This window comes from Tenrec ecaudatus, chromosome 7 (assembly GCF_050624435.1).
Source record: "Tenrec ecaudatus isolate mTenEca1 chromosome 7, mTenEca1.hap1, whole genome shotgun sequence".
NCBI lineage: Eukaryota > Metazoa > Chordata > Mammalia > Afrosoricida > Tenrecidae > Tenrec > Tenrec ecaudatus.
Window position 1 is genome coordinate 160,598,527 of NC_134536.1, and position 22,281 is coordinate 160,620,807.

Genomic DNA, 22,281 nt, shown 5'->3' on the forward strand with positions numbered 1-22,281 from the left:
TTCAGGTGTAAAGTCACAACCCTCTCTCGGCCCACATTTTCCTTCAGCACAGGTGACAGGTGATGTCAAGAACTGGACAAGGGACAGTATAATGCACGGACATGGAGTCCGTTCAACTCCCATGGACTCTTCAGGGCAGAGGTGACTACCATCCTTTAACTGAGTGCTCAACGGCCGCGCCACCATGGTCTCACACACCTGAGACACACGATGCTGATTGCGTACATCAGTTGAAAAGCGTCATATAGGATACGCTCTCTTTGGTACGAACTATCCAGCATAGGCAAGTAGAGGGAGACCGAAGTGGTTAACGGAGGTGGGCAGGCTAGAGGATGAGGAAATGACGGTATAGTGGGCACCGGTTTCTGTTAACGGACAAAACTTTTGGAAACCTGTGGTTTGTAAAGGTTGCGGAACAGGACGATCATAACTCAAGCCACCGAAGTCTACATTTAAAAACCGCTCACTTAGCAAGGGCTTTGTCACACAGAATACTAGCACAATTAAAGAAGTATTATCCTTTCCCTTCCAGTTCCCTTTGGAAACCGACAGGGGGTCGGGGTGAGTGTGAGCCACCCTGGACTCAGACATCCGGCTACCCCACGCCCCGCCTGCTCGGAGAATCTCAAAACTTTGCCTTCCCCAACTGGCGGACCTGGGGCGCTGCATTCCACCCGAAACCACCAAACTAGTCTGAGTCCCGCGACTCTCTTTGTCCTGCGATGGCCAGCCAAGGGCTAGCCTGGCCGGTCAAACCCAAACCGCCGCCCGCAACGCCAAGGGCAAGGACTTGGTGCGCAGGGTCCGCGAGCCCGCGCGCACTCGGCCACGCCTCTGCTTCGCCAACCCGCGCCCCCCCCCCCCAAATCCCAGAAATGACGAAAGAGTCCCGCGGGAGGAGCGATCGCTGGGCGGGGATTGGTTCTAGAAAGCTCCCGGGCAGGATGTATGGAGAAGGGCCTGGAATATTCCGGGGCGGGCTGCTCCGCGGAGCGCGGTGATTGGCTCTGCAGCGAAAAGGCGGGGCTGGAAGGCGGTGTTAAAAGCGCAGGCGCCGCAGCCTCCGGGCAGCACACCCTGCTGAGACCTGCTCCTGCGCACTCGCGGCTTCGCCTTCCCAGAGCGCGACCCCCTCTCCGGACCCCCGCCTCCCGCAGCCCGGACACCCGAGACCCGGCGACTCCGAGACCCGGCGACTCCGAGACCCGGCGACACCCGAGACCCCCGCCTCCCGCAGCCCGGCGACTCCCGCTCCGCGAAGACCCGCGCCGACCCCGCGCCGCGGCCCGACATGGCGAAAAGCACGGCCATCGGCATCGACCTGGGCACCACCTATTCGTGCGTGGGGGTGTTCCAGCACGGCAAGGTGGAGATCATCGCCAACGACCAGGGCAACCGCACCACCCCCAGCTACGTGGCCTTCACCGACACCGAGCGCCTCATCGGCGACGCGGCCAAGAACCAGGTGGCGCTGAACCCGCAGAACACGGTGTTCGACGCCAAGCGGCTCATCGGCCGCAAGTTCGGCGACGCGGTGGTGCAGTCGGACATGAAGCACTGGCCCTTCCAGGTGATCTGCGACGGCGACAAGCCCAAGGTGCAGGTGAGCTACAAGGGGGAGACCAAGGCCTTCTACCCCGAGGAGATCTCGTCCATGGTGCTGACCAAGATGAAGGAGATCGCCGAGGCGTACCTGGGCCACGCGGTGACCAACGCGGTGATCACCGTGCCCGCCTACTTCAACGACTCGCAGCGCCAGGCCACCAAGGACGCGGGCGTGATCGCGGGCCTGAACGTGCTGAGGATCATCAACGAGCCCACGGCGGCGGCCATCGCCTATGGCCTGGACCGCTCGGGCAAGGGGGAGCGCAACGTGCTCATCTTTGACCTGGGCGGGGGCACGTTCGACGTGTCCATCCTGACCATCGACGACGGCATCTTCGAAGTGAAGGCCACGGCCGGCGACACCCACCTGGGCGGGGAGGACTTTGACAACCGGCTGGTGAGCCACTTCGTGGAGGAGTTCAAGAGGAAGCACAAGAAGGACATCGGCCAGAACAAGCGCGCCGTGCGGCGGCTGCGCACCGCCTGCGAGAGGGCCAAGCGCACCCTGTCGTCCAGCACCCAGGCCAGCCTGGAGATCGACTCCCTGTTCGAGGGCATCGACTTCTACACGTCCATCACCAGGGCGCGCTTCGAGGAGCTGTGCTCTGACCTGTTCCGCGGCACGCTGGAGCCCGTGGAGAAGGCCCTGCGCGACGCCAAGCTGGACAAGGCGCAGGTGCACGACCTGGTGCTGGTGGGGGGCTCCACGCGCATCCCCAAGGTGCAGAAGCTGCTGCAGGACTTCTTCAACGGGCGCGACCTCAACAAGAGCATCAACCCGGACGAGGCGGTGGCCTATGGGGCGGCGGTGCAGGCGGCCATCCTGATGGGCGACAAGTCGGAGAACGTGCAGGACCTGCTGCTGCTGGACGTGGCCCCCCTGTCGCTGGGGCTGGAGACGGCCGGCGGCGTGATGACGGCTCTGATCAAGCGCAACTCCACCATCCCCACCAAGCAGACGCAGACCTTCACCACCTACTCGGACAACCAGCCCGGGGTGCTGATCCAGGTGTACGAGGGCGAGCGCGCCATGACGCGGGACAACAACCTGCTGGGCCGCTTTGAGCTGAGCGGCATCCCTCCCGCCCCCAGGGGCGTGCCCCAGATCGAGGTGACCTTCGACATCGACGCCAACGGCATCCTGAACGTCACGGCCACGGACAAGAGCACGGGCAAGGCCAACAAGATCACCATCACCAACGACAAGGGCCGCCTGAGCAAGGAGGAGATCGAGCGCATGGTGCAGGAGGCGGAGAAGTACAAGGCGGAGGATGAGGTGCAGCGCGAGAAGGTCTCGGCCAAGAACGCCCTGGAGTCCTACGCCTTCAACATGAAGAGTGCGGTGGAGGATGAGGGGCTCAAGGGCAAGATCAGTGAGGCCGACAAGAAGAAGGTTCTGGACAAGTGCCAGGAGGTCATCTCCTGGCTGGATGCCAACTCCCTGGCCGAGAAGGAGGAGTTTGAGCACAAGAGGAAGGAGCTGGAGCAGGTGTGTAACCCCATCATCACTGGCCTCTACCGGGGGGCAGGGGGCCCCGGGCCCGGTGGCTTTGGGGCTCAGGCCCCGCCGGGGGCCTCTGGCTCTGGCCCCACCATTGAGGAAGTGGATTAGGGCACTTTGCTGGCTTGTGAATGTTCTTTGGCACTGATGGAACTCAAGGACCTTGCATTTCCTTCCATGCTAAAATACTCTGTCTTTTTTTCTTTCATGTACCATTAAGTTGTAATGCAGTGGTAACTCGCCATCCTTTTTGTTAAGGGTTTGTATATAACTAGTGTTTATTAGGATCATTAGCATTTAGTGCACCTTGGTACTCTGAACTTTTCAGTTCTATCTTCAAACGAATCGACACTGCCACCTCCTGTCTGATTCTTTGCTTTGCAAAGCTTGCCAAAGTCAGAAATCGGTTTTATTTTTATAAAGCTTAAAGTTGAAAAATAAACTATGAAAACTATGGTCATGTGTCTCTTGTTGGTATTTGCGGAGTGATAATAAACCTCCATCCCTCTTTGGTGAAGCCAGTAACATTGCTGGTTTGGTGACCAAAAGGTTTAGGGGATTCTGGGAAGAAAGGCCCGGTCTCGTACTTGTGAGAAATCATGGGAAAGCCTTTGGAGAACAGTTCTGACACATGAGAGGGCCAGGAGTTAGGGGTCACTGAAGGACAAATGGCTTAAGGGCTGGCCAACCCAAACCAAATTCACTACCCCCAAGCTGATGCCGGACTCATAGTGGCCACCTGTGGGTTTCCCAGAGTGACTTGTTACGGGAGTAGAAAGCCGCGCAGAGAGGCTGGTGGTTTCGGATGCCGACCACATTGCATTGCAGCCCTATGCATAACCACTACACCACCACGGTGCCTGAGGTCTGGGTACATTTGGATTCCATGGACAAAGAAAGGGACATATAAAGGGACTTCAAAAAACGTTTATGAGGCAGTGGAATTAAAAGGTAGTAGAAAGTGTCCAGGAGCCTTTTGAAGCTTTCTCCCTCTGATACCAAGGAGCATGTCTCTACTTGAGATTCACGGTGGGAGTTGAATGGCCTCGTGTTAGGGAGAAAGCAAGAATTGCAGGTGCCCATTTCTATTGCAATCGAGTCCACAGGAAGGTGTTCAGGAGGAGTTGGTGTGTGCTGACTGGGCAGAAGTGGGCAGGCCCTGTGGAGGGTTGGTTCCTGCTTCCCAGCTCTCTGCCCTGCACCTGGCGTGTTTCATTGTTAACTCCTTACCTATGATTCCTCTAGGCTTTTATTTAGCCTACAAAATCGGGGGTGGGTAAGACACCTTGACTAAATTCCAGGGGTTACCCCGTGCAAACTACATAGCCTCCTTTTGCATTTGTTGCTTCCTTTTACATTTCCATCCAAATGGCCTTCCTTCCCAAGCCTTGAGATCCTTTTCAGCAGAAACAAGGGAGTTTCACAACGACAGGGGGAAATTCCATTGGCTCTGAAATCCATTTGTCCATGAACCTTTTGAAGCCCCTCACGGGAAATAAGCATGCAACAGCATCTCCAGGTGTGGTCACGCTAGCAGCAATTTCCCAGGTGAGTGTCTTGAGTGAACGTTTGGGGCATGGCAGCCAAAGAGGTGGGCCAAGAAGTCTATCAGGTTCTGAGTCATTTTTACCCCACCACCCTCTAACTTACCTGTTCTAAAACTTTTTCACAGGTGAGCATGTGGATGTGGGCACTTCATGTGCATCCAGGTCAAGATCAGGTACATGGGTTTTTTTCCCTCATTGCCTGAATACTATTGCCATTCAGTCATGGCTGAGGCTACAGGAACCCCAGTGGAGTAGGTAGTTATGCCCTGGGCTGCTAGCCACAGATCACCAGTGCATGAGGCTGCTTTCTACTGCTGTCACGATTTACAGTCATGGATGGCAGTGAGGTTGATTTGGTCTGATTCTAAGTGAGGCTTTTATGCAAAGTTTTAACAATTAGTGGCTTCTTCGCCCTTATGTATGAGCTAAACATAAAACAGTGAATTTTATTAGGAGACTTACTGCCATCAGTCAGTGCTACTCACAGTGACCCCTTGTGGGGTTCCAAGACTGTAACTATTTATGGGAGTAGAAACCCCCGTCTTTATATCGCAGAGCTGCTGCTGGTTTTGAACTGCTGACCATTCAGATCACAGCCCAACATGTTACCACTACCCCACCAGGGCTCCTTAATTAGGAGAAAAGAGGAGGCCAAAAGAGCTGCACAGCACAGGGCTAGGAAGAGCAAGATGAAGAGGTTCCTTCCGCACGACCTCAGGTCATTCTTCCTGTTGTAGCAGTGTCCTTAGCACCTTCCCAAGTAGGAGAGACCCGCAAGACCTTTCCTCCCCACACAGCCTGGAACTGGCAACTCCCAACTCAGTCAGACTAGAGAGCCATTGTTACATTTGTCACTAAATCTTTGCCTTGTGACAAAAGGAACTATTTTCAAATTAACAAAGTACAGGAAACTTGTAAAGGAAAAGGAACACGGTAAGAATTCTTTTGGTTCCTGGGCTACTTCTCAAAGGGTTGTAAGATAGTTTAACCTTTCAGGAGCATTAACAAGATGCAATTTAACTGCTGTAACAGGAGGAATTGGGGACTCTTCTCTCTTGTAACTGCCAGAAAGTAGCAGGAACAAACCCTTTAGTTTTTTTAACCCTTTAGTTAAAATATTTTTATTAATCATTTTATTGGGGAGGAGCTTACAAATCTTATAACAATCCATCATTTGATTGTATCAAGCACACTTATACATATGTTGCCATCAACATTTCCAAAATATGTTCCTTCTACTTGGAGTCTTTGGTATCAGCTCCTCTTTTTTCCCCTCCCTCCCATCCTGGACCCATTATATATTGTTATTTTGTATCTTACACTGTCCGTCTTTCCCTTTACCCACATTTCTGTTGTTTGTACCCCTGAGGGGGGGGTACTATATATCCACCTTGTGAAGGGTTCCTCCTGCCTTCCCTCCCCACCAAATCCTTGCCTTTTAACCCCAAGGAGCCACAATTCTCTACCCAAATATTAAAATCATTTGGAGAGAACTAAAAAGAAACTGATGTCTCTCAGACTAGTTCAGAATTCCTGGGTCTAGACATTTGTCTACTTTTTTAAAACGACACAGGTGAGAACTGTTCTAGAGGCTGCTCCAGATTTTATTTTCACAGGGAAGAAGGAGGTCACAGGAGAGAGATGACAAGGGGGTTTCACCAGTTTGGAGGCAGAAGTTGGCGGCAAGGGACTTTCTGCTGGTGAGTGGGAATCCAGAAGTTTGGAAAGTGTTAAAAACTGGACTGGCTTGAAGAAGTAAGGAAATCAGCAATAATTTAATTGGGGGGGGGATAACTTAATGGGAACATAAAGGAACACTCTGACACTGATCCAATTAAGGTCATGACCCCCCCAGTTGGGTGAGTGGTTCATTAGGAAGCAACATCAGAATCGCAATCATTGTCTACTTATATCCACACCAGGGGCCCTCAAAAAGCTAGTGGGAAAAAATCCGTTTTCCCAAGAACATTTTGAAGTCCTTCGTACACATTTGGAAACTTTAAAGCAATCACGTTGCACCATCAGTGACAAGCACCAGTGACAGCTGAGCTCCTAGGAGCTGGAAATGTGTCAACTGAAGAAGTGAATACTATAGGTTCTTGGAAGTGAATATACATACATGTATACATTTTAATGGAAGGCTGGGCCTTTTGGAGAAAAATACACGCAGGGGAGTGAGTAATGGGATATATTTCCTGCACTCACAGTGGCCACCTCCCAAATTTTTATGCTCACGGCACCTTCATTATATGATTCAAAAAGATTGGTGTTCCAAGATTTGCAGCCTCCAAATCACCCTGCTGCCTTTCTCACAAAACATGAAAAAAAGAAAAAATGCCAACACATTCACCAAACACGGTCTGCATTTGGAAACGAGGGATTTGGGATAATACGCAAATCGGCGAACGAACTCAATAACCAAACGCACTGTCCTAATGGTCAAAGCGACGCTACAGAGCAGGATGGACCGGCCCCTGCGAGTTTCCAAGACAGCCACTGCCCTTGGAGCGCCAAGGGCGAGTACAAACGACCCCAAACAGGGCCTGTCAACAACCGTACCCCCTATTCGGTCAGCTCGCAACTCCTTCACGCCCACCCGGTGACGGTGACGGATGGCGCTCGCTATTCAGAGAGCACCTTACACTTTGCCTTGTCTCCGGCCAATTTCCGGGCCATTGCTTTAAGGGCCCGGCCAATTTCCGGGCCATGGGCTTTAAGGGTCCGGCCAATTTCCGGTCCATGGGCTTTAAGGGCCCGCGCAGGTCCAGTTCGCAGTCCTCCGGCCCGGCCGCCCACACATCCGGGGACTGGACCGGCCGGCAGGGGGCGGCAGAGGGCCAACGCGCGCGCGGGCCCGCCGGCGCCAGGGGCTTTCTCCCTCCGGGCCAGTCAGTTCACCTGGTTTTTGTTTTTCAAAATTCACACAACGCCCCCGGCATTTGCTCAGAAGAACGTTCAACATTCACCCATGGCCTCTTTTCACCCTGTCTCTTTCGTATTTGAGTGGACGGTGGCGAGAAGGCCACGGATCCAAGCAGGCATCGACGAAGACAGCCACGCCGTTCAGGCCCCTAACGGCGTCCCTGCTATAAAGAGCCCTGGCGCCGCCCTCCTCGCTCTTTTGTTCCCGTTGCGGTTGGGCACGCGGCTGTTAACGATGGGGGCTTTGCCGTCCTCGGGGCTCGCGCGCTGCCTGCCCCGTGGTGGGAAGGGAGGCCTCTCCGCCAGGACCTCCTGCGCCTTCTCGGCGCGTCGCCGCGTGCAGGTACCGGGGGCCAGGCTGGGTGCAGAAGGGACGTGGGCCTGGGCTGAGAAGGATGAGCTTCCATTACAGACTAGAGTTTCTGATGTCCCCGTGACGCCACTGCTCGGAACTGACCCAGCCCGGGCCAAGGGGAAGTGGACGGACTCGCCCCAGACCTCTGCTGACGCGTTGTTTGTGTCCCCCGTTTCTCCAGGTCCCTGAGTCCCGCAGCATGGTGGCGCAGGGAGTAGGCGCTGGACTGCTACCCGCGAGGTCAGCAGTTCAAAACCACTAGTCACTCCCCCGTGCGAGAACGAGGCTTTTTGCTGCCGTAAAGCGTTGCCGGGTCGTGATGGCCGCGAGAGCCCGCCAGGCATCTGTCTGCAGCACCCCAAGGTGAGTGCGTTGTGGAGGGGTGGTCGCAGGGCGAGGGCGAGGGGGATGATGATCCCAGGTGATTCTGAGTGTCTTTGATGACGTTTCACCGCAGCGCGCTGACGACCCCTCTGCCCCACAATCCGGGGACCTGGGTTTGGGGAGAAGCCATGAGTCCTTGGTAATCCCTCTATTCTTAATTGCAGCGCCGCAGTCCGTCACGGGGTCGTCATTGAATAAAGGTGAGCCTCCTGTAACCAAGGGCTTCTATTGATCCTTGTCCCCACCTTGTAGCTTCAGGAGGCACTAGGGCCTGCCTGCTTCTAGTCTTATCGAGCAGATGCAAATGCCTGCTCGTGATTTCCCAGCACCTTACTTGGCTTACATTGCCCAAGGTGTTGATTTAGCTTTTGTAGTCACCCATCTTTTTACCAAACATTCAGTCTTACTCTTCCACTTTGTATAGTTGAAACAAATGTTTGCGGTCTGTCCTGGCTGTTTCCCTTGATGTTTACTAGAAGCGTGTTCTTGCTTTCACCCAAGTCTCCCTGCCCGACATTTGGGAATGATGATTTCTCAGACTAGAGTCTCTGACTGGTCTTGATGTCTTTTTGTTGTCTGACTCATTTGGGGAAGGGGCAGACACTTGGGTCGCTGAGAACAGGACCTACAGGGATCTTCACTGTGAGCCATCTCGTTCATTGATTGTTTTGTTTCCCTCGCTAGTGTGAGAGCCGCAGCAGTGCAGCCAGTACCCCTTTTCAGCATGGCTGTGTGAACTCGATTACCGAAGGACTGGAGTCTGCCTTCGTGGAGAAGTACTTTCACGGTTCCCTTCTGAACTGCGGCAGCCATGGTGAGTGGTCCGCCATTTTGGCTTCCAACCCAGAGTGGGAATGATGACCTGGTTGGACTAGAGTCTCTGAGTTCATCTCTGAGGATCTTTGAAACCACCTGATCCACTCTCCTCTCAACTCTGCTCCACTCCTTCCTGCCCGCTTGAGTCTAATACGCGTTCTTTTTATGAAATTACAGGATTTTACGCACAGCACACACAAGAATGTGTCACCTGCCTGGGGTTGCACGGATCCTGAGGACTTGAGATATCCACTCGTGTATTAGCATGAGCAACTGACAACTGAGGAAGCGATCTCTAGAAATACTGGGTTACTTAGTGAAGAGCAGATGGCTCTCACTTGTATTTCATTATCTTATACAAGTGCCTGCTGTTTTAATTGATTTTAATAAAATGTTGATAAGGCATTTTGTTTGTCTTACTGGGAATAAGATGGTGCAAAACTATTAGAGACGGTGAAGGGTGTTGTGCCCTATTATTTGGGGTTTTCATAGTGCTGAATCATGGACCACTAATTGGCCTTCTGGTGTATCCCTTGAAAGATGATCATTTTCTCCTAGAAGGGATTCTGTTGATTGTACTCCTCAGGATATGAGCATTTAAAATTTTTAGGCGCACTATACCTGTGAGGACAGGAGCCCTAGTGAATTACTCTGAGGGGCCACCAGCCTGCTCTGCAGGTGAAAAATGGGGCTTTCTGCTAGAAAGAGTTCTCAAGATAAACAACGGGTCATCTAGCTAGCTCAGAAGGAACAAAACCCACATGGAAGAGTCACACCAGCCTGTTTGACCATGAACCTGTCAAAGGGATCAGGTATCAAGCATCAATCAAGGAACAAAAAATATTGGAAATGTGGGTGAGTGCAGTGGAGGCTTTGTGGGGAGATGAACCAGTCGGTGCAGGGAAGCAACAATGAAACGTAACTTTCCTCTTAATTCCTAAATGTTTCCCCTCCTACCCCACTATCATGATCCCAATTCTACCTTACAAATCTGGCTAGACCAGAGGATGTGCATAGGAACTGGAAACAGAATCTAGGACAGATGACTCCAGGACCATTGGTGAGAGGGGTGATGCCTGGAGGGTGGAGAGAGTGGGGTGGAAAGGGAACTGATGAGAATCTACATATAGCCTCTTCTGGGGGAGGGGCAGCAGAGAAGTAAGTGAAGGGAGGGAGACATTGGGCAGTGTAATATATGACAAAATATGAATTACAAAGGGTTCATGAGGTAAGGCAGTGGGGAAGGAAAATGAGCTGATATTAAGGGTTCAAGTAGAAGGCAAATGTTTTGAGAATGATGATAGCAACAAATGTACATTAGTTCTTGATAGTATATTGATTGTGATAAGAATTGTATGAGCCCCCAATAAAATGATTAAAAAAAATAAAAGGGAAAAAAGTTCTCAGGAACAGACCGGTCAGGAACCCTGTCCTGTGAGGTTTGAGTTTTTTATACCCTAGAAGGTATAAAGAGCCTGCTGGAGATGTTCGTATTCCACAAGTGTGTATTCTCTGATGAGTGTGGCCGGAATCCCAACTCTTTAACCCCTAACTTGACACCTCAAAAATGTCCCAAGTTAAATACTAAGTGATTTTTAAAAAAAAATTTTACTGGGGACTTTTTATTAAAATTCTAAATCTCTCACTGGTCCCTTGGAGTTCTTAGAATGTACATGGTTAATAAAGGCTTCCTATGTTCCCACCTTGCTTTCAGCCTTGTTATCCGTATATTCACTGCACTGTTTGACCCCTTTTCCTTCCCCTAGTCCCCATTATACCTGGGCTTTCTCCACCCATCCCACTGTCCCTGCTCTGTTACCACAATGATTGCACATAACCCCCTCCCAGGAGGGTGGACAACAGAACAGTGGGTGAAGAGAGACTGGTCAGTGTAAGACATGAAAAAGTAATTATAAATTATCAATGGTTCACGAGGGAGAGGGAAAAAAAGCCAATACCAAGAGCTCAAGTAGAAAATGTACAAATGTGTTTGACGTGACGGATGTATGGATGAATTGTGATAACTATAAGTCCCCAGTAAAATGATTTAAAACAATTCTATTCCAGTACCTCTACTTCAGGCTCTTCATTGGAAGGTGGTACTCACTTCCCATGTTTCTGAGACGCCTGTCACACTGGCATTGCTGTTTGTTAAATAGACGCCAGGAGCATACAATGTCCGCCAAAGTACCTAGAGGTGGGCAGCCAGATGCTGCCTCCTGGCTCCGCAGGCAGGATCACCAGAGGCCTGGGAGGAAATGACCACGTCGCCTTCACTTCCTCACTGTTTCTGCCTCTGAGCTGAGAAAATCTGAATCAGTCATGAATCGGCCCTAGGCTGACCTGACCTTGACCTCTGCTGAACCCAAGAAGGCAGGCCTTTGCTATTTTAGAACTGCCCTGCCCATGCCTGCTTCCTGCTTCTGTCTTCCCCATTCTCATTCCTCTCCCGGTGCTGCGCCTGTGGTCTCTGCTGCACCTTTCCCCCACACCCTGCAGTAGCACCTAACCCTCCACACCCAAACTGAAGGCAGCTGCTGTCCCACAAGGTCTCACCACTTCACTCCAGTGTCGGTGAGTCATCTACCCCTTGGACCTACTGTCCGATTAGGGAGGAGGGCTCCCTCCTTAGACACGTCTGTATGAAATAAAGACTCGGCATCCACCTTTGTCAGAGTTGGAACTGGCTCCTGGTGGCACAGTAGTTCCCTATTGGGTCGCTAGCAACAAGGTCACCGGTTTGAAACCACCAGCTGCTATGGGAGAAAGATGAGGCTTTCTACTCCTCTAACGACTTACTGTCTCGAAAATCCACAAGATTGCATTCCAAAAACGGGCTGTTGTCTTGCTCCTGCTTCCAGGTGTGGCATCACCTTGCAGAGAGACATTTGACCTTTGTTCTCCAGGTGCCCTGAAGCAGCAGTTCTCAACCTGGGAGGGGTCGAGACCCCTTTGGGTCACCTGATTCATCACAGTAGCAAAATGACAGTGATGAAGTAGTAACGGACATAAGTTATGTTTGGGGGGTCCCCACCACGTGAGGAAGTGTACGAAAGGGTGACGGCATCAGGAAGGTTGAGAAGCCCTGCCCTAGAGTCAAAGGCTCACCTGAGGGCCCGACGCTTACAAACCTGCACGAGGCAGGATGCCATTTCTCCTGAGAACGCTGAACCCTGAGCTGAGGATGTCTGCTTTGGAGAGTGCCTCCTGGGTCTCCGCATCTGGATGAGGGGAGAAGGTCTGTGTGGGCAGCTGGTGGTCTTGAACTGCTGACCTTGCCATTAACAGCCCAGTCCGTTCCTCACCCCACCACCAGGGCTCGGAGCTTAGCGGGGGAAGGGAAATGGAGATTTCCACGGGATGCAGTTGCCATGTGGATTTCATCCATCACACAGCATCATGGAACATACTGGCAGACACCTGTGGACTGGATTGCACTGGATTGGCACCACGAACAGAATTCACTAGACATCACTGACGTCATATCTGCCATGCCTCCGAGGTAGCGGAACCCACAGCTAGTTCCTTCCCTCCTTTTCTTTGTCTGGATAGGTTAAAATTCCACAAGCTCTTCCATTTGTCTCCTATGGCACATTAGCATAATGCACCGTGTGTCTATACACGTATATATGTCTGTACATGCACATATATGTATATATATGACCTCTAGTGGTTTAGTGGTTATGTGATGGGCTGCAATCCACATGGTTGGTAGTTTGAAACCAGCAGTCACTCTGCTGGAGAAAGACTGGCCATTCTACCCTCATAGAGAGTTACAGTCTTAGAAATCCACAGGGGTCGCTCTGAGTCAGCATTGACTCGGTGGCAGTGAGCGGGTAATGTGTACACACACACACACACACACACACATTGATTTCAAGGACACGGCTCACGCAGATGGCAAGTCCCAAATCCGTGAGCCAGGCTGGAGGCTTCTCCTGACACCCGTGCTTGCAGGCAGGCGCCGACCACCCCCAAACTGGCAGATCACACAGCAGGTTGCTGACTCACCTCCCAAGGAGCAGAGGTCAGATGTTGACAAGTTGGATGCAGGATGAAGAGGGTGTGCCGCGGTCCAGCCGCGGCAGGTTCGGGTCCCCCGCTAGGTGGGTAAGGCTTCGACGCGTGGGAGACAGAAATCACACAACTCAAAGGTTGCGGTGACTGTTCCAATTTTATTCATGCAAAGTTTCAACTTATATATTCTTTTTCTTGGCTTAAAGCTTATGGCCTGAGGTCATACATCAGGAAAATCTCAGGCCACAAGACCGTAACAAGTTACATCAATCACATCATGATTCTTGGTTAAAAAGGCTCTGGATAGGGCAAGATATGACAAAATAACAATGTATAAATTATCAAGAGCTCATGAGGGAAGGGGAAGCGGGGAGGGAGGGGGAAAAAAAGAGGACCTGATGCGGAGGGCTTAAGTGGAGAGCAAATGCTTTGAGAATGATTGGGGCGGGGAATGTATGGATGTGCTTTATACAATTGATGTATGTATATGTATGAATTGTGATAAGAGTTGTATGAGCCCCTAATAAAATGTTTTTTAAAAATTTAGTACATCTTGAAACTAAAACTTTCTCAACTACAAGGGTGATAGACATAAACCTTCTAACAAGAACTGAGCACACTTCATCCAACTAGGGCGCATTAACTTTGAAATCAATAGAGCATTAATGCATTTCATTATCAATCACAAAAAGTACTTGAAAGGCTTTGGCTGTTCTTTCTGGGCTGTTCCTCTAGGGCTTTCATTTCTTGTTCTTACTTTTCCACTAAGTTCCCATAAATTAAACTCCCAAAAGCCTTTCTGTACCAAGGTATGAGTTGCCTCACAATAGGTAGCTTTGCTTCAGTGGACTTCAAACATCACGGAGGCCCTCTTCTTGCTAACCGTTCCATAAAACTACTCAAAGGAACTTGTACACCTTTCTTTGTTAACTATTCTTATGCCATTTTCATTGTAAGCCCTCGTATAAGGTAAATCAGGGCCAGGAACTCTATTTCTCTTTGGGTTATTTCCTGGAGGGGGGATGCCGTATTCTGCCCCCTATGCGGTAACCAAGATAAGGAAAGGGAAAAACCGTGGGAAGAGGATGATAAACTTTTTTAGAATCTTGCACAAAAGCTCTCCAAATAATTATGGCAAGGCCAATCAAACAAGTCCAAATACATGTCGCGAGCGGGTTTGGGCAGCCAACTCCCACCGTCCAGCTTCTCTGAAGCTGGGCCAGGCATCGTTGGACTCTGTCTTCGACGTCACGCGGCAGGACTGGTCCCCTCAAGGGTGCGCTTCTCTGGACATCCCCATGGTGCATGTTGGGAGCACCCGACAAACGAGGGCTAAATGGAGAATTCCCGGAGTCATGGCCCAGCCACGGTGACCCATCACCTCAGCCATCACATTCATTTGCCACCTGGCGGCAGAGTAGGAACTCGATGAAGTAGTGTATTTCATAGACACATACCAGTCTGCGGTCAGGCACGGTCCCTTTGTCCGAGGATGTTGAGCCGATAGTTCAGTGGATGGAGGAAGATGCTTGGCTCTCTGGCCTTGAGCTGTTACCACGAAGACTGTACTGCATCACACAGAAGGTCCCAAGTGTCCGCTTCCTTTCGGTTCCCAAGCGCCATGTCCTATGGCACGAGGATCGTGGCCGTCATTGTCGCGGCAGCTATGCACTGGCTAGTTAGAGCAGCCTACGCTTGTGCCGGGGCTTTATGGGTGTCCCCTCATTCTAATGGATGGCGTCTATTGCGTCTATTTGCAATCAGTTTTGCAAAGTGCATCGTGTTTACCCACGCCACATCACAGGAGAAGAAACAACAGCAAGTTTGATAACTTAGGGAACTTTAATAACTTTATAACTACATTTAATACCTTACGGCAGTTACCCCTAATAACTTAGGGAAATTTTATAATTTGCTCACAGAGAGAGGGGCTATTGGAATCAGATTCAAATGGCTTATTTTTGTGTGTGCGTGTGTAGGTGGGTGCTTCCTTATTTACTGTCCAGTTTTCACATGCATGTGAAGTGATTGAAAATACTCTGGCACCGCTGAAGTAGTGGATTAAACTATTTCGTGGTGATCAAATAATCTTCAACGTACTTGTGTAATTCCAGATCACTTGATGCAGTACAAAGGGAAAAAAAAATACGTGCTATCAGCAGGACATTTGATGATGACTCAGATAAGGCGAAGAACAATGTACATCACTTGGGACCGCTATGTTAAAATGGGATGCTTTGTTAATTTCAGAAAGCGCTATCACGTACCCTTTGACTTGGTTGCAGCTCACAGCAGCCGTGTTAGCAGCAGAAGGAAACGTGCCTGCTTCCGTGGCAGCCACAGAAGCACTGGGGGGGGAGGGGCAACCACGGAAGCACCAGGGCAGCCATGGAAGTACTGGGGGGGGGAGCCACGGAAGCACTTGGGCAGCCACTGTGCCACTTAGCCGACTTACTGAAGGTTCTTCCTGTTTGTTTATTTTTTAAATGTTTGTCCTCTACTTGGTCAAGCATGATGTCATTCTTCAGGAGCTGGTCCCCCTTGATACCATGTCCAAGGTACATGAAAAAAGCCATGACCTTCCTTTCTTTGAACTGAAAACACGTTGGACTACATGCCCATGTGGTCATATCCCTGGGTAAGTAAAGTTGTCCAGTGAAATGTATTTGATGAGAATGGATGTGGGAAATCACGAGAGGAGTTTTAAATAGAAGGAATGTAACAGGTATGATCTAGGTGTTTTGATTTCTGTGAAGAAATAGACAACTTAAAAAAAAAAGAGACAACTTGGGGGAGGGAGGGGATACAGGGGAGCTGAACTCAAGGAGTTCAAGAAGAAAGGAAATGTTTTGAAACTGATGGTGGTAGCAATTGTACAATTATGCTGGATCTCATTGAATTACGGAATGTTATGATATCTGTAAGAGCTCCCAATAAAATGATGAATACATTTTGAAAAATAGACAACTGATCACATTTGCAAAAGAAATGTACACTTCAGTTAAATGGATCGGGGTCAAAGTATGTGTCTCAGAAGGCAACTATGCAGAATGACGGAAAGGGGGGAGGAAGACGCATGTTCTCATTCAGCTTTGCAGATACAACGATCTGTTAGCGTTTCCCAGAGGATGTTTACTCTCTAGCCAATCAAACCCACGTGGGCACCATTTCAAATATGAAAACAGTAAGATACGTAGCTTTTAAAAGTGATTTACCTTGGAATTGTATGATATAAGAATATTATATCAAGAAAACTACTTTAAAAAGAGAGAAAGGAACCAAAGTTGACCTATAGCTACCATGGGTGAAGGAGGAAGAGTTTTGCTTAGGGGCTTCGAGTTTATGTCAATGGTGGTGGAATCACTTGGAGAAGGACATCAGTAATGGTTGTACAACATGAAGCGTAGAATCAATGGCACTGGATTCTGCATGTCGAAGTGGCTGAATTGGAAAATGTTTTGTGGTGCCCATTTTTGCTACCAGGAGAATAAATTCCATGAATAACAAGGAGTCGAAGGAAGACTATGTTTTAGAACTGAATGTGCAGATAAATGTAAAACTCTTCTTGAAGGGGTTGACTTACTGAATCGTATGACCTATGGATGAAAGGCTAATAAAACGATTTAAAAGAGAAAATACCATGGCTTGAGACAGGTATTTTATATCTACTATGTATCTATAACTGACCACAGCTAATTACTACTTAGTATGGTCCTTATAGCTATAATCCTTGTAACGTCCACCAAAGGACTGGCTCTCTCTCACCGTCACTGAGTCAATGCCGACTCGCAGCCACCTAGAGGGCAGGGTAGAACTGCCCCTGTGGGTTTCTGAGACTGTCACTCTTTACAGAAGTAGAAAGCCTCATCTTTCTCCACAAAGTAATTCTGAGAGACAAAACTGTAAGGAAGGTGCTTCTCGGTATGTATCGGTTCAAGAGAGACACTGGCCAACTCCCCAATGGTGTTTTCTGTTTCTTCTTGTGACTCAGAGGAGTTCTGTAAACTGGTGCTCCCTTTTAAAAACGTTCTTTCTTTCTAGATGAGAAACTTACGAATTGGCTAGGTCGGACCTTTTGAAGTGCACGTGGGAAGCAAAAATTCGTGGAAGGTAATTTTCAATGGATATTTTTGAGTCCTCAAGGAAACAACTTAAGGAAAGGTTCTTGCTTCAGTTCACAAACTATCGCTAAGCAGCGTAACCAAATTTTAACGCTGCAGAAGGGGCAGGTAACACTGCTGGATTCTGTAAGGAGCAAACCTCCTCGTTGTATGAAAGGACATGGAAAGAACAGAGAGGAAGGAAATAAGAAAAAAGAAGCAGAAAGAGCAACCTGTTACCTCATATGACTTGACGGAAGAGGGCAGGACACAGGGCCAGTTTAACCCTTAAACCTGGAGTTTGCAGGAAGAAATGAAAAGATAAGATTCAAAGTTTAGTCAAATAATTCATCATGGTATTTCCACCACCACCCCCCCCAAAAAAAAGGTTGATTGGACAGATTCAGCCTTGTAATCGAGGGAGAGGAAAGAATGTGTATGCCTTTAAAAAATGATCCCCCCACCTTTGGGTATATTATGTTTTATTCACATATGACTCTACCAAGCCATATTTTATTTAATTCATACTTTTTGCCCAATGAAAAGAAAGCGTTTTATTGTGATTTCAGTTAATCACAGAGCAATTTACACACATTTTGTTTTGGGGCATTGTTACAATCCCCTCAATGTAATCTACTCTTCACTTCTGTGGTCTTCTTTTTTAAAAAAAAATGATTTTTAGGTGTCAGTTAGATGGGGTTGACATTTCCAAGAATCAACTTTGTATCCGACAGGTTAAATTATGAATCATTGCTAGCTGCCTCCCCTACCCGCCACACCTTCATGGGTCATGTCCCCAGCCTCTTTGACGAACCGTTCGAATTGAGATCAATTACAAAAGAACATCAATTTGTATTTAATTCTATTTTTTTGGGGGGGGGAGACTGTTCCCTGGAGTGGCAATGTTCATGAAAACGTACACCCTGAATTAGGAAGACTATAAATCCTTCAGAATTGGCTACGGTGGCCTAACCGTTAGCTCAGACTGAAGAAGGTGGGGAATCAAGCTAAAGACTGAGAGCAGGAAAAGAAACAACTGGTTTGACGGTTGCTAAAGCTGCAAAGCCGAGGGGCAGCCTTGGGCAACATGTCTAAGAAGGAAGTTGGTTTGTGGCTACTGTCAGATGTCTGGTCATTTTACAAAGGACTGTTCACAATGAAAGACTAAACAAAGAACTGTCACTCAGCCTCTCTATTATTGTCACCATCACAGTGCTCTGAGGATTTAGGGGGTCTTACCAGGGTTCCTTTTAACCATCCTGGCGAACAGCACTTCTAATGAACGGGAGCCTTGTGTCTTCCTGGTTGAAGGCAGGGGCTACCTTCTCAGTATTAAATTTGAATGGGATGCTTCTTCAGAGTAACAAAAGCTCCCCAATCATGAGTGTTTCAGTTGAAGTTCAAATTTTACCTTTTTCAGAGCCAGCGCCAATGTCTTTAGGACCTGTTGGGAATTTACATCCCTTTCTTCTTAGCAATTATATAACCATTAACTTATTGAGGTGAGACTTATCCTACATTACACTGAATGTAAATGGATTAAACACACCAACCAAGAGACAGAGAATAACGCAACAGATAAGAAAACAAAATGTGTTGATATGCTGTTACCATAGACACATCTTAGACACAAAGACGAACTAAAAAATTAAAGCATAGAAAAAATATATCAAGCTGAGAGCAACCAGAAAAGATCGAGAGGGGTAATATTGATTCCTGATAAAATAGACATGATGGCAAAATCTAGCCTAAGAGATAAAAAAAGGTATGCTATAATGATAAACAGTAATTGAATAAGAGGACATGACCATAATAAACATCTTGCACCCAAGGAAAGATTCTCAAAATACATTAATCAAACTCTTGCAGAATTGAAAAGAGAAATAGACTAGTCTAAAATAATAGTAGATTTTGATATGCCACCTTCAATGAGGGACAGAACAACTAGAGAGAAACTTAACAAAGACAAAAGAATGAAACAACACAATCAACCAATTTGACCTCATAGACATATGCTCAGTGTTCCACCCAATAACAGTACAATATACATTCTTTTCCAGTGCGCATGGAACATTCTCCAAAAAACCCCATGTTAGGCCACAAAAGGAGCTCTGGTGGCATAGTGATTACACATTGGGCTGTTAACCACAAGGTCAGTAGTTTGAGACCACAAAGCACTCTGTTGGAGAATGTCAGGGTTTTCTACTACTGTAAAGAGTGACGGTCTTGGAAACTCACAGCGGCAGTTCTACCAGGTCCTATAGGCTCAACTGTAAGTTGGCATCCACTAAATGGCAGTAAATTAGGGCACAAAGCAAGCCTTAAAAATTAAAAAAATATTTTAAAATTACAAACTATAGTCTCAGATCGCAACATTATACAATTAGAAATCAACAATAGGAAGATGAAGGGGGGATTTGAATACAGGTTTAACTGTGTAATAGAAGACATAAAATATGAAATAAAAAATTTCTTGAATCGAACAAAAATGGAAACACAACATAACAAAACCCTGGGGACACAGCAAAGGCAGTATTGTTCAGAGGGCAGTTTACAGTAATCTGGACCACCATTAAAAGAGAAGAAATAGACAAAGTCAACATATCCAACAATTAAGAAAAAGTGCAGCAAAATAAAGCTTCAGTCATCAGAGTCAAAGAAATAATAAAGATTAGATCCGATTTAAATAAAGCTGAAAAACAACACATCAACAAGATGTTGGTTCTTAGAATGGATGAACAAAATCCTGGCAAAAACTACTGGCAAATCTAACAAAAGAAAAGGAGAAGATGCAAATAACACAAATAAGAACGAGATAGGCAGCCCTCCGGCAGGACCTAAGGAAATATAAGGAATAATAACAGAAACACACTACCTAAACTAACACAGACTGAACTTAGAAACCCGAACAGACCCATAACACAATTAAAAAAAGATCAGGTTATTTAAAAAACTCTAAAGAATCCGGGTGCCAACATCTTCACTGGGGAATTCTACCAAACATTCCGAGAAAATTTGTCACCAATTCTACTCAAATTAGTCCAGAATTTAGAAAAGGATGGAAAACTCTTAAATGAAGCTTATAACACGAGCATAACCCTGATACCAAAGCCAGGCAGACATCACGAAGAAAGGAAATTACAGACGAAGATCCCTTGTGAACACAGACAGAATGATTCTCATTAAAATCCTAGTCACATGTATGGAAGGATGGTTCAGCATGAGAAAACCAATCAATGTAATCCATCACCTAAATAAAACAAAGTAAAGGAGCCTCATGGAACGTCAATGGATGCAGAAAAGGCGTTTGGTGACATGCAACACCCATTTCTGTTTAAAAACCCTCAATAAAATTGGAACAGAAAGGAAATTCATCAACAAGGAAAGGTCTATATACAAAATCAATGGCTAACATTACTCTCAACCTGAAAGGCTGAAAGCATTCTCCTTGTGAATGGGAACCAAACAAGAATGTCCTATACCACCACTCCTATTCAATACCGTCTAGCAGTTTTAGCCAGACCTATCAGACGAGAAGGTGAAGGCACTCAATTGGAAAAGGGTAAAAATCTTTATTCACAGGCAATATGTACCTATACGTGGTGTGCTGGACAGGTTCTCTAGAGAAACAAAACCAGGACACTTATGATTTCATATATATATATATTTACATGTAAAGATACATACAATACAAAACAATAAACAGCTAATTAGTCCACAGAACAGTACAGAGGGCTCAGTTCAATTCATTTCTGTGAGATAGTTAATACATGGGGAGTCCTTCAACTCACAAGGGCTGCTGGGTGCAAGTCAAGGAAGCAGACAGCGGAGTCTTCTGTAGGGCAATACAGGCAGTCCGGCCACAGGCAGCAAACAGCAATGCAGGTCACCAACAGCCAGATGACAGGGTCTGACCCCCAGCTCAAGTGATGTATAGACGAGCAGTGTGGAGAAGCAGGTCTCCAAGGAACCTCAAACTATAGTGACGTGGTCCATGGGTTGGGTGGACCACAGGTAGTGTAGTTCACAAGTGAGGCAGAGAACTAGCTAAGGCAGCCACACACTGGTTCGATCATCAGAGAGCAAGAGACAGAAAGGCGAGGTTCACTGAGCCATTTATCTTTTTGCCCTTCAATCAAACTGCAACCTTATTAATCCCACATGTGTTCATTGGCCAAGTTGGCACAATAAACCTACTTATCACACATCGAAAACCCCAAAGGCTCAGCAAGAAAATTGTTGGAACTAATGGAAAGATGCTGCAAAGTGTCAGGGCATAAAATCAACATTCAAAAATCAGTTGTCCTTTTTTGCTAACAAAGAGAACTCTGAAAAGGAATTCAGGAAAATGATACCATTTACAATAGCCACCCAAAAGAGAAGATACTTAGGAATAAATAAAACCAGAGAAACAGAAGATCTGTATAAAGAAAACTACAAAAAATTACCATAAGAAAACCAAAGGAGACCTATCGCAAATGGAAGAATATATCATGGTAATATAGGAGGACAAATATTAAAACAACTCAAAGCCGTCTACAGATATAATTCAATCCTGGTCCCAATTGCAGAAATGGAAAAATGAGTCACATGCTTCTCACTTCTCTATATCAAAACTTAATATATAACCGTGATAGTCAAAACAGCCTGATACAAGTGTAATGATAGATACATAGATGAATGGATCAGGTGAGAACAGAGGTGTACAGCCATCCACTTACAGAAAGCTGATCTTTGAAAAAGGCCCAAAGCACATTAACTGTGGAAGAGATGGCCTCTTTAACAAACAATCCTGGCAAAACTGAGTATGTATTTGTAGAAGGATGAAACAGGATTCATTTCTCACATCATCCAAAAATGAACTCAGGATGGTTCAAAGGCCCAAATGTAGAACCTAAAGAGTAAAGCTCATTAATGAAAAACTAGGGACCGGGGAGCTGATATCAGGGGCTCAAGTCGGAAGGGAATGCTTTGAAAATGATGATGGCGGCATATGTGCAAATGTGCTTGACACACTGGAGGCATGTATGGATT

The 22,281-nt window shown here is 47.6% G+C and overlaps 1 protein-coding gene, 1 long non-coding RNA gene and 3 other non-coding genes across 5 annotated transcripts; all 5 read left to right on the top strand.

Moving 5' to 3' along the window:
* Nucleotides 1-1,061: 1,061 nt before the first annotated feature.
* On the top strand, nucleotides 1,062-3,562 carry LOC142453757 (heat shock 70 kDa protein 1-like). The gene has a single exon (XM_075555393.1). The coding sequence runs from the start codon at nucleotides 1,292-1,294 to the stop codon at nucleotides 3,215-3,217; it is 1,926 nt and encodes a 641-aa protein (XP_075411508.1). The 5' UTR covers nucleotides 1,062-1,291; the 3' UTR covers nucleotides 3,218-3,562.
* Nucleotides 3,563-7,781: 4,219 nt separating this feature from the next.
* LOC142453758 (uncharacterized) lies at nucleotides 7,782-11,190 on the top strand. The gene is made up of 5 exons (XR_012785409.1): nucleotides 7,782-7,918; nucleotides 8,112-8,293; nucleotides 8,479-8,514; nucleotides 8,999-9,128; nucleotides 9,308-11,190. It is a non-coding gene; the product is annotated as an uncharacterized LOC142453758 (long non-coding RNA).
* On the top strand, nucleotides 8,335-8,397 carry LOC142454024 (small nucleolar RNA SNORD48). Its single transcript, XR_012785562.1, has one exon. It is a non-coding gene; the product is annotated as a small nucleolar RNA SNORD48 (small nucleolar RNA).
* Nucleotides 8,834-8,897, top strand: LOC142454020 (small nucleolar RNA SNORD52). The gene has a single exon (XR_012785558.1). It is a non-coding gene; the product is annotated as a small nucleolar RNA SNORD52 (small nucleolar RNA).
* Nucleotides 9,158-9,239, top strand: LOC142454152 (small nucleolar RNA ZL8). The gene has a single exon (XR_012785672.1). It is a non-coding gene; the product is annotated as a small nucleolar RNA ZL8 (small nucleolar RNA).
* Nucleotides 11,191-22,281: the final 11,091 nt, after the last annotated feature.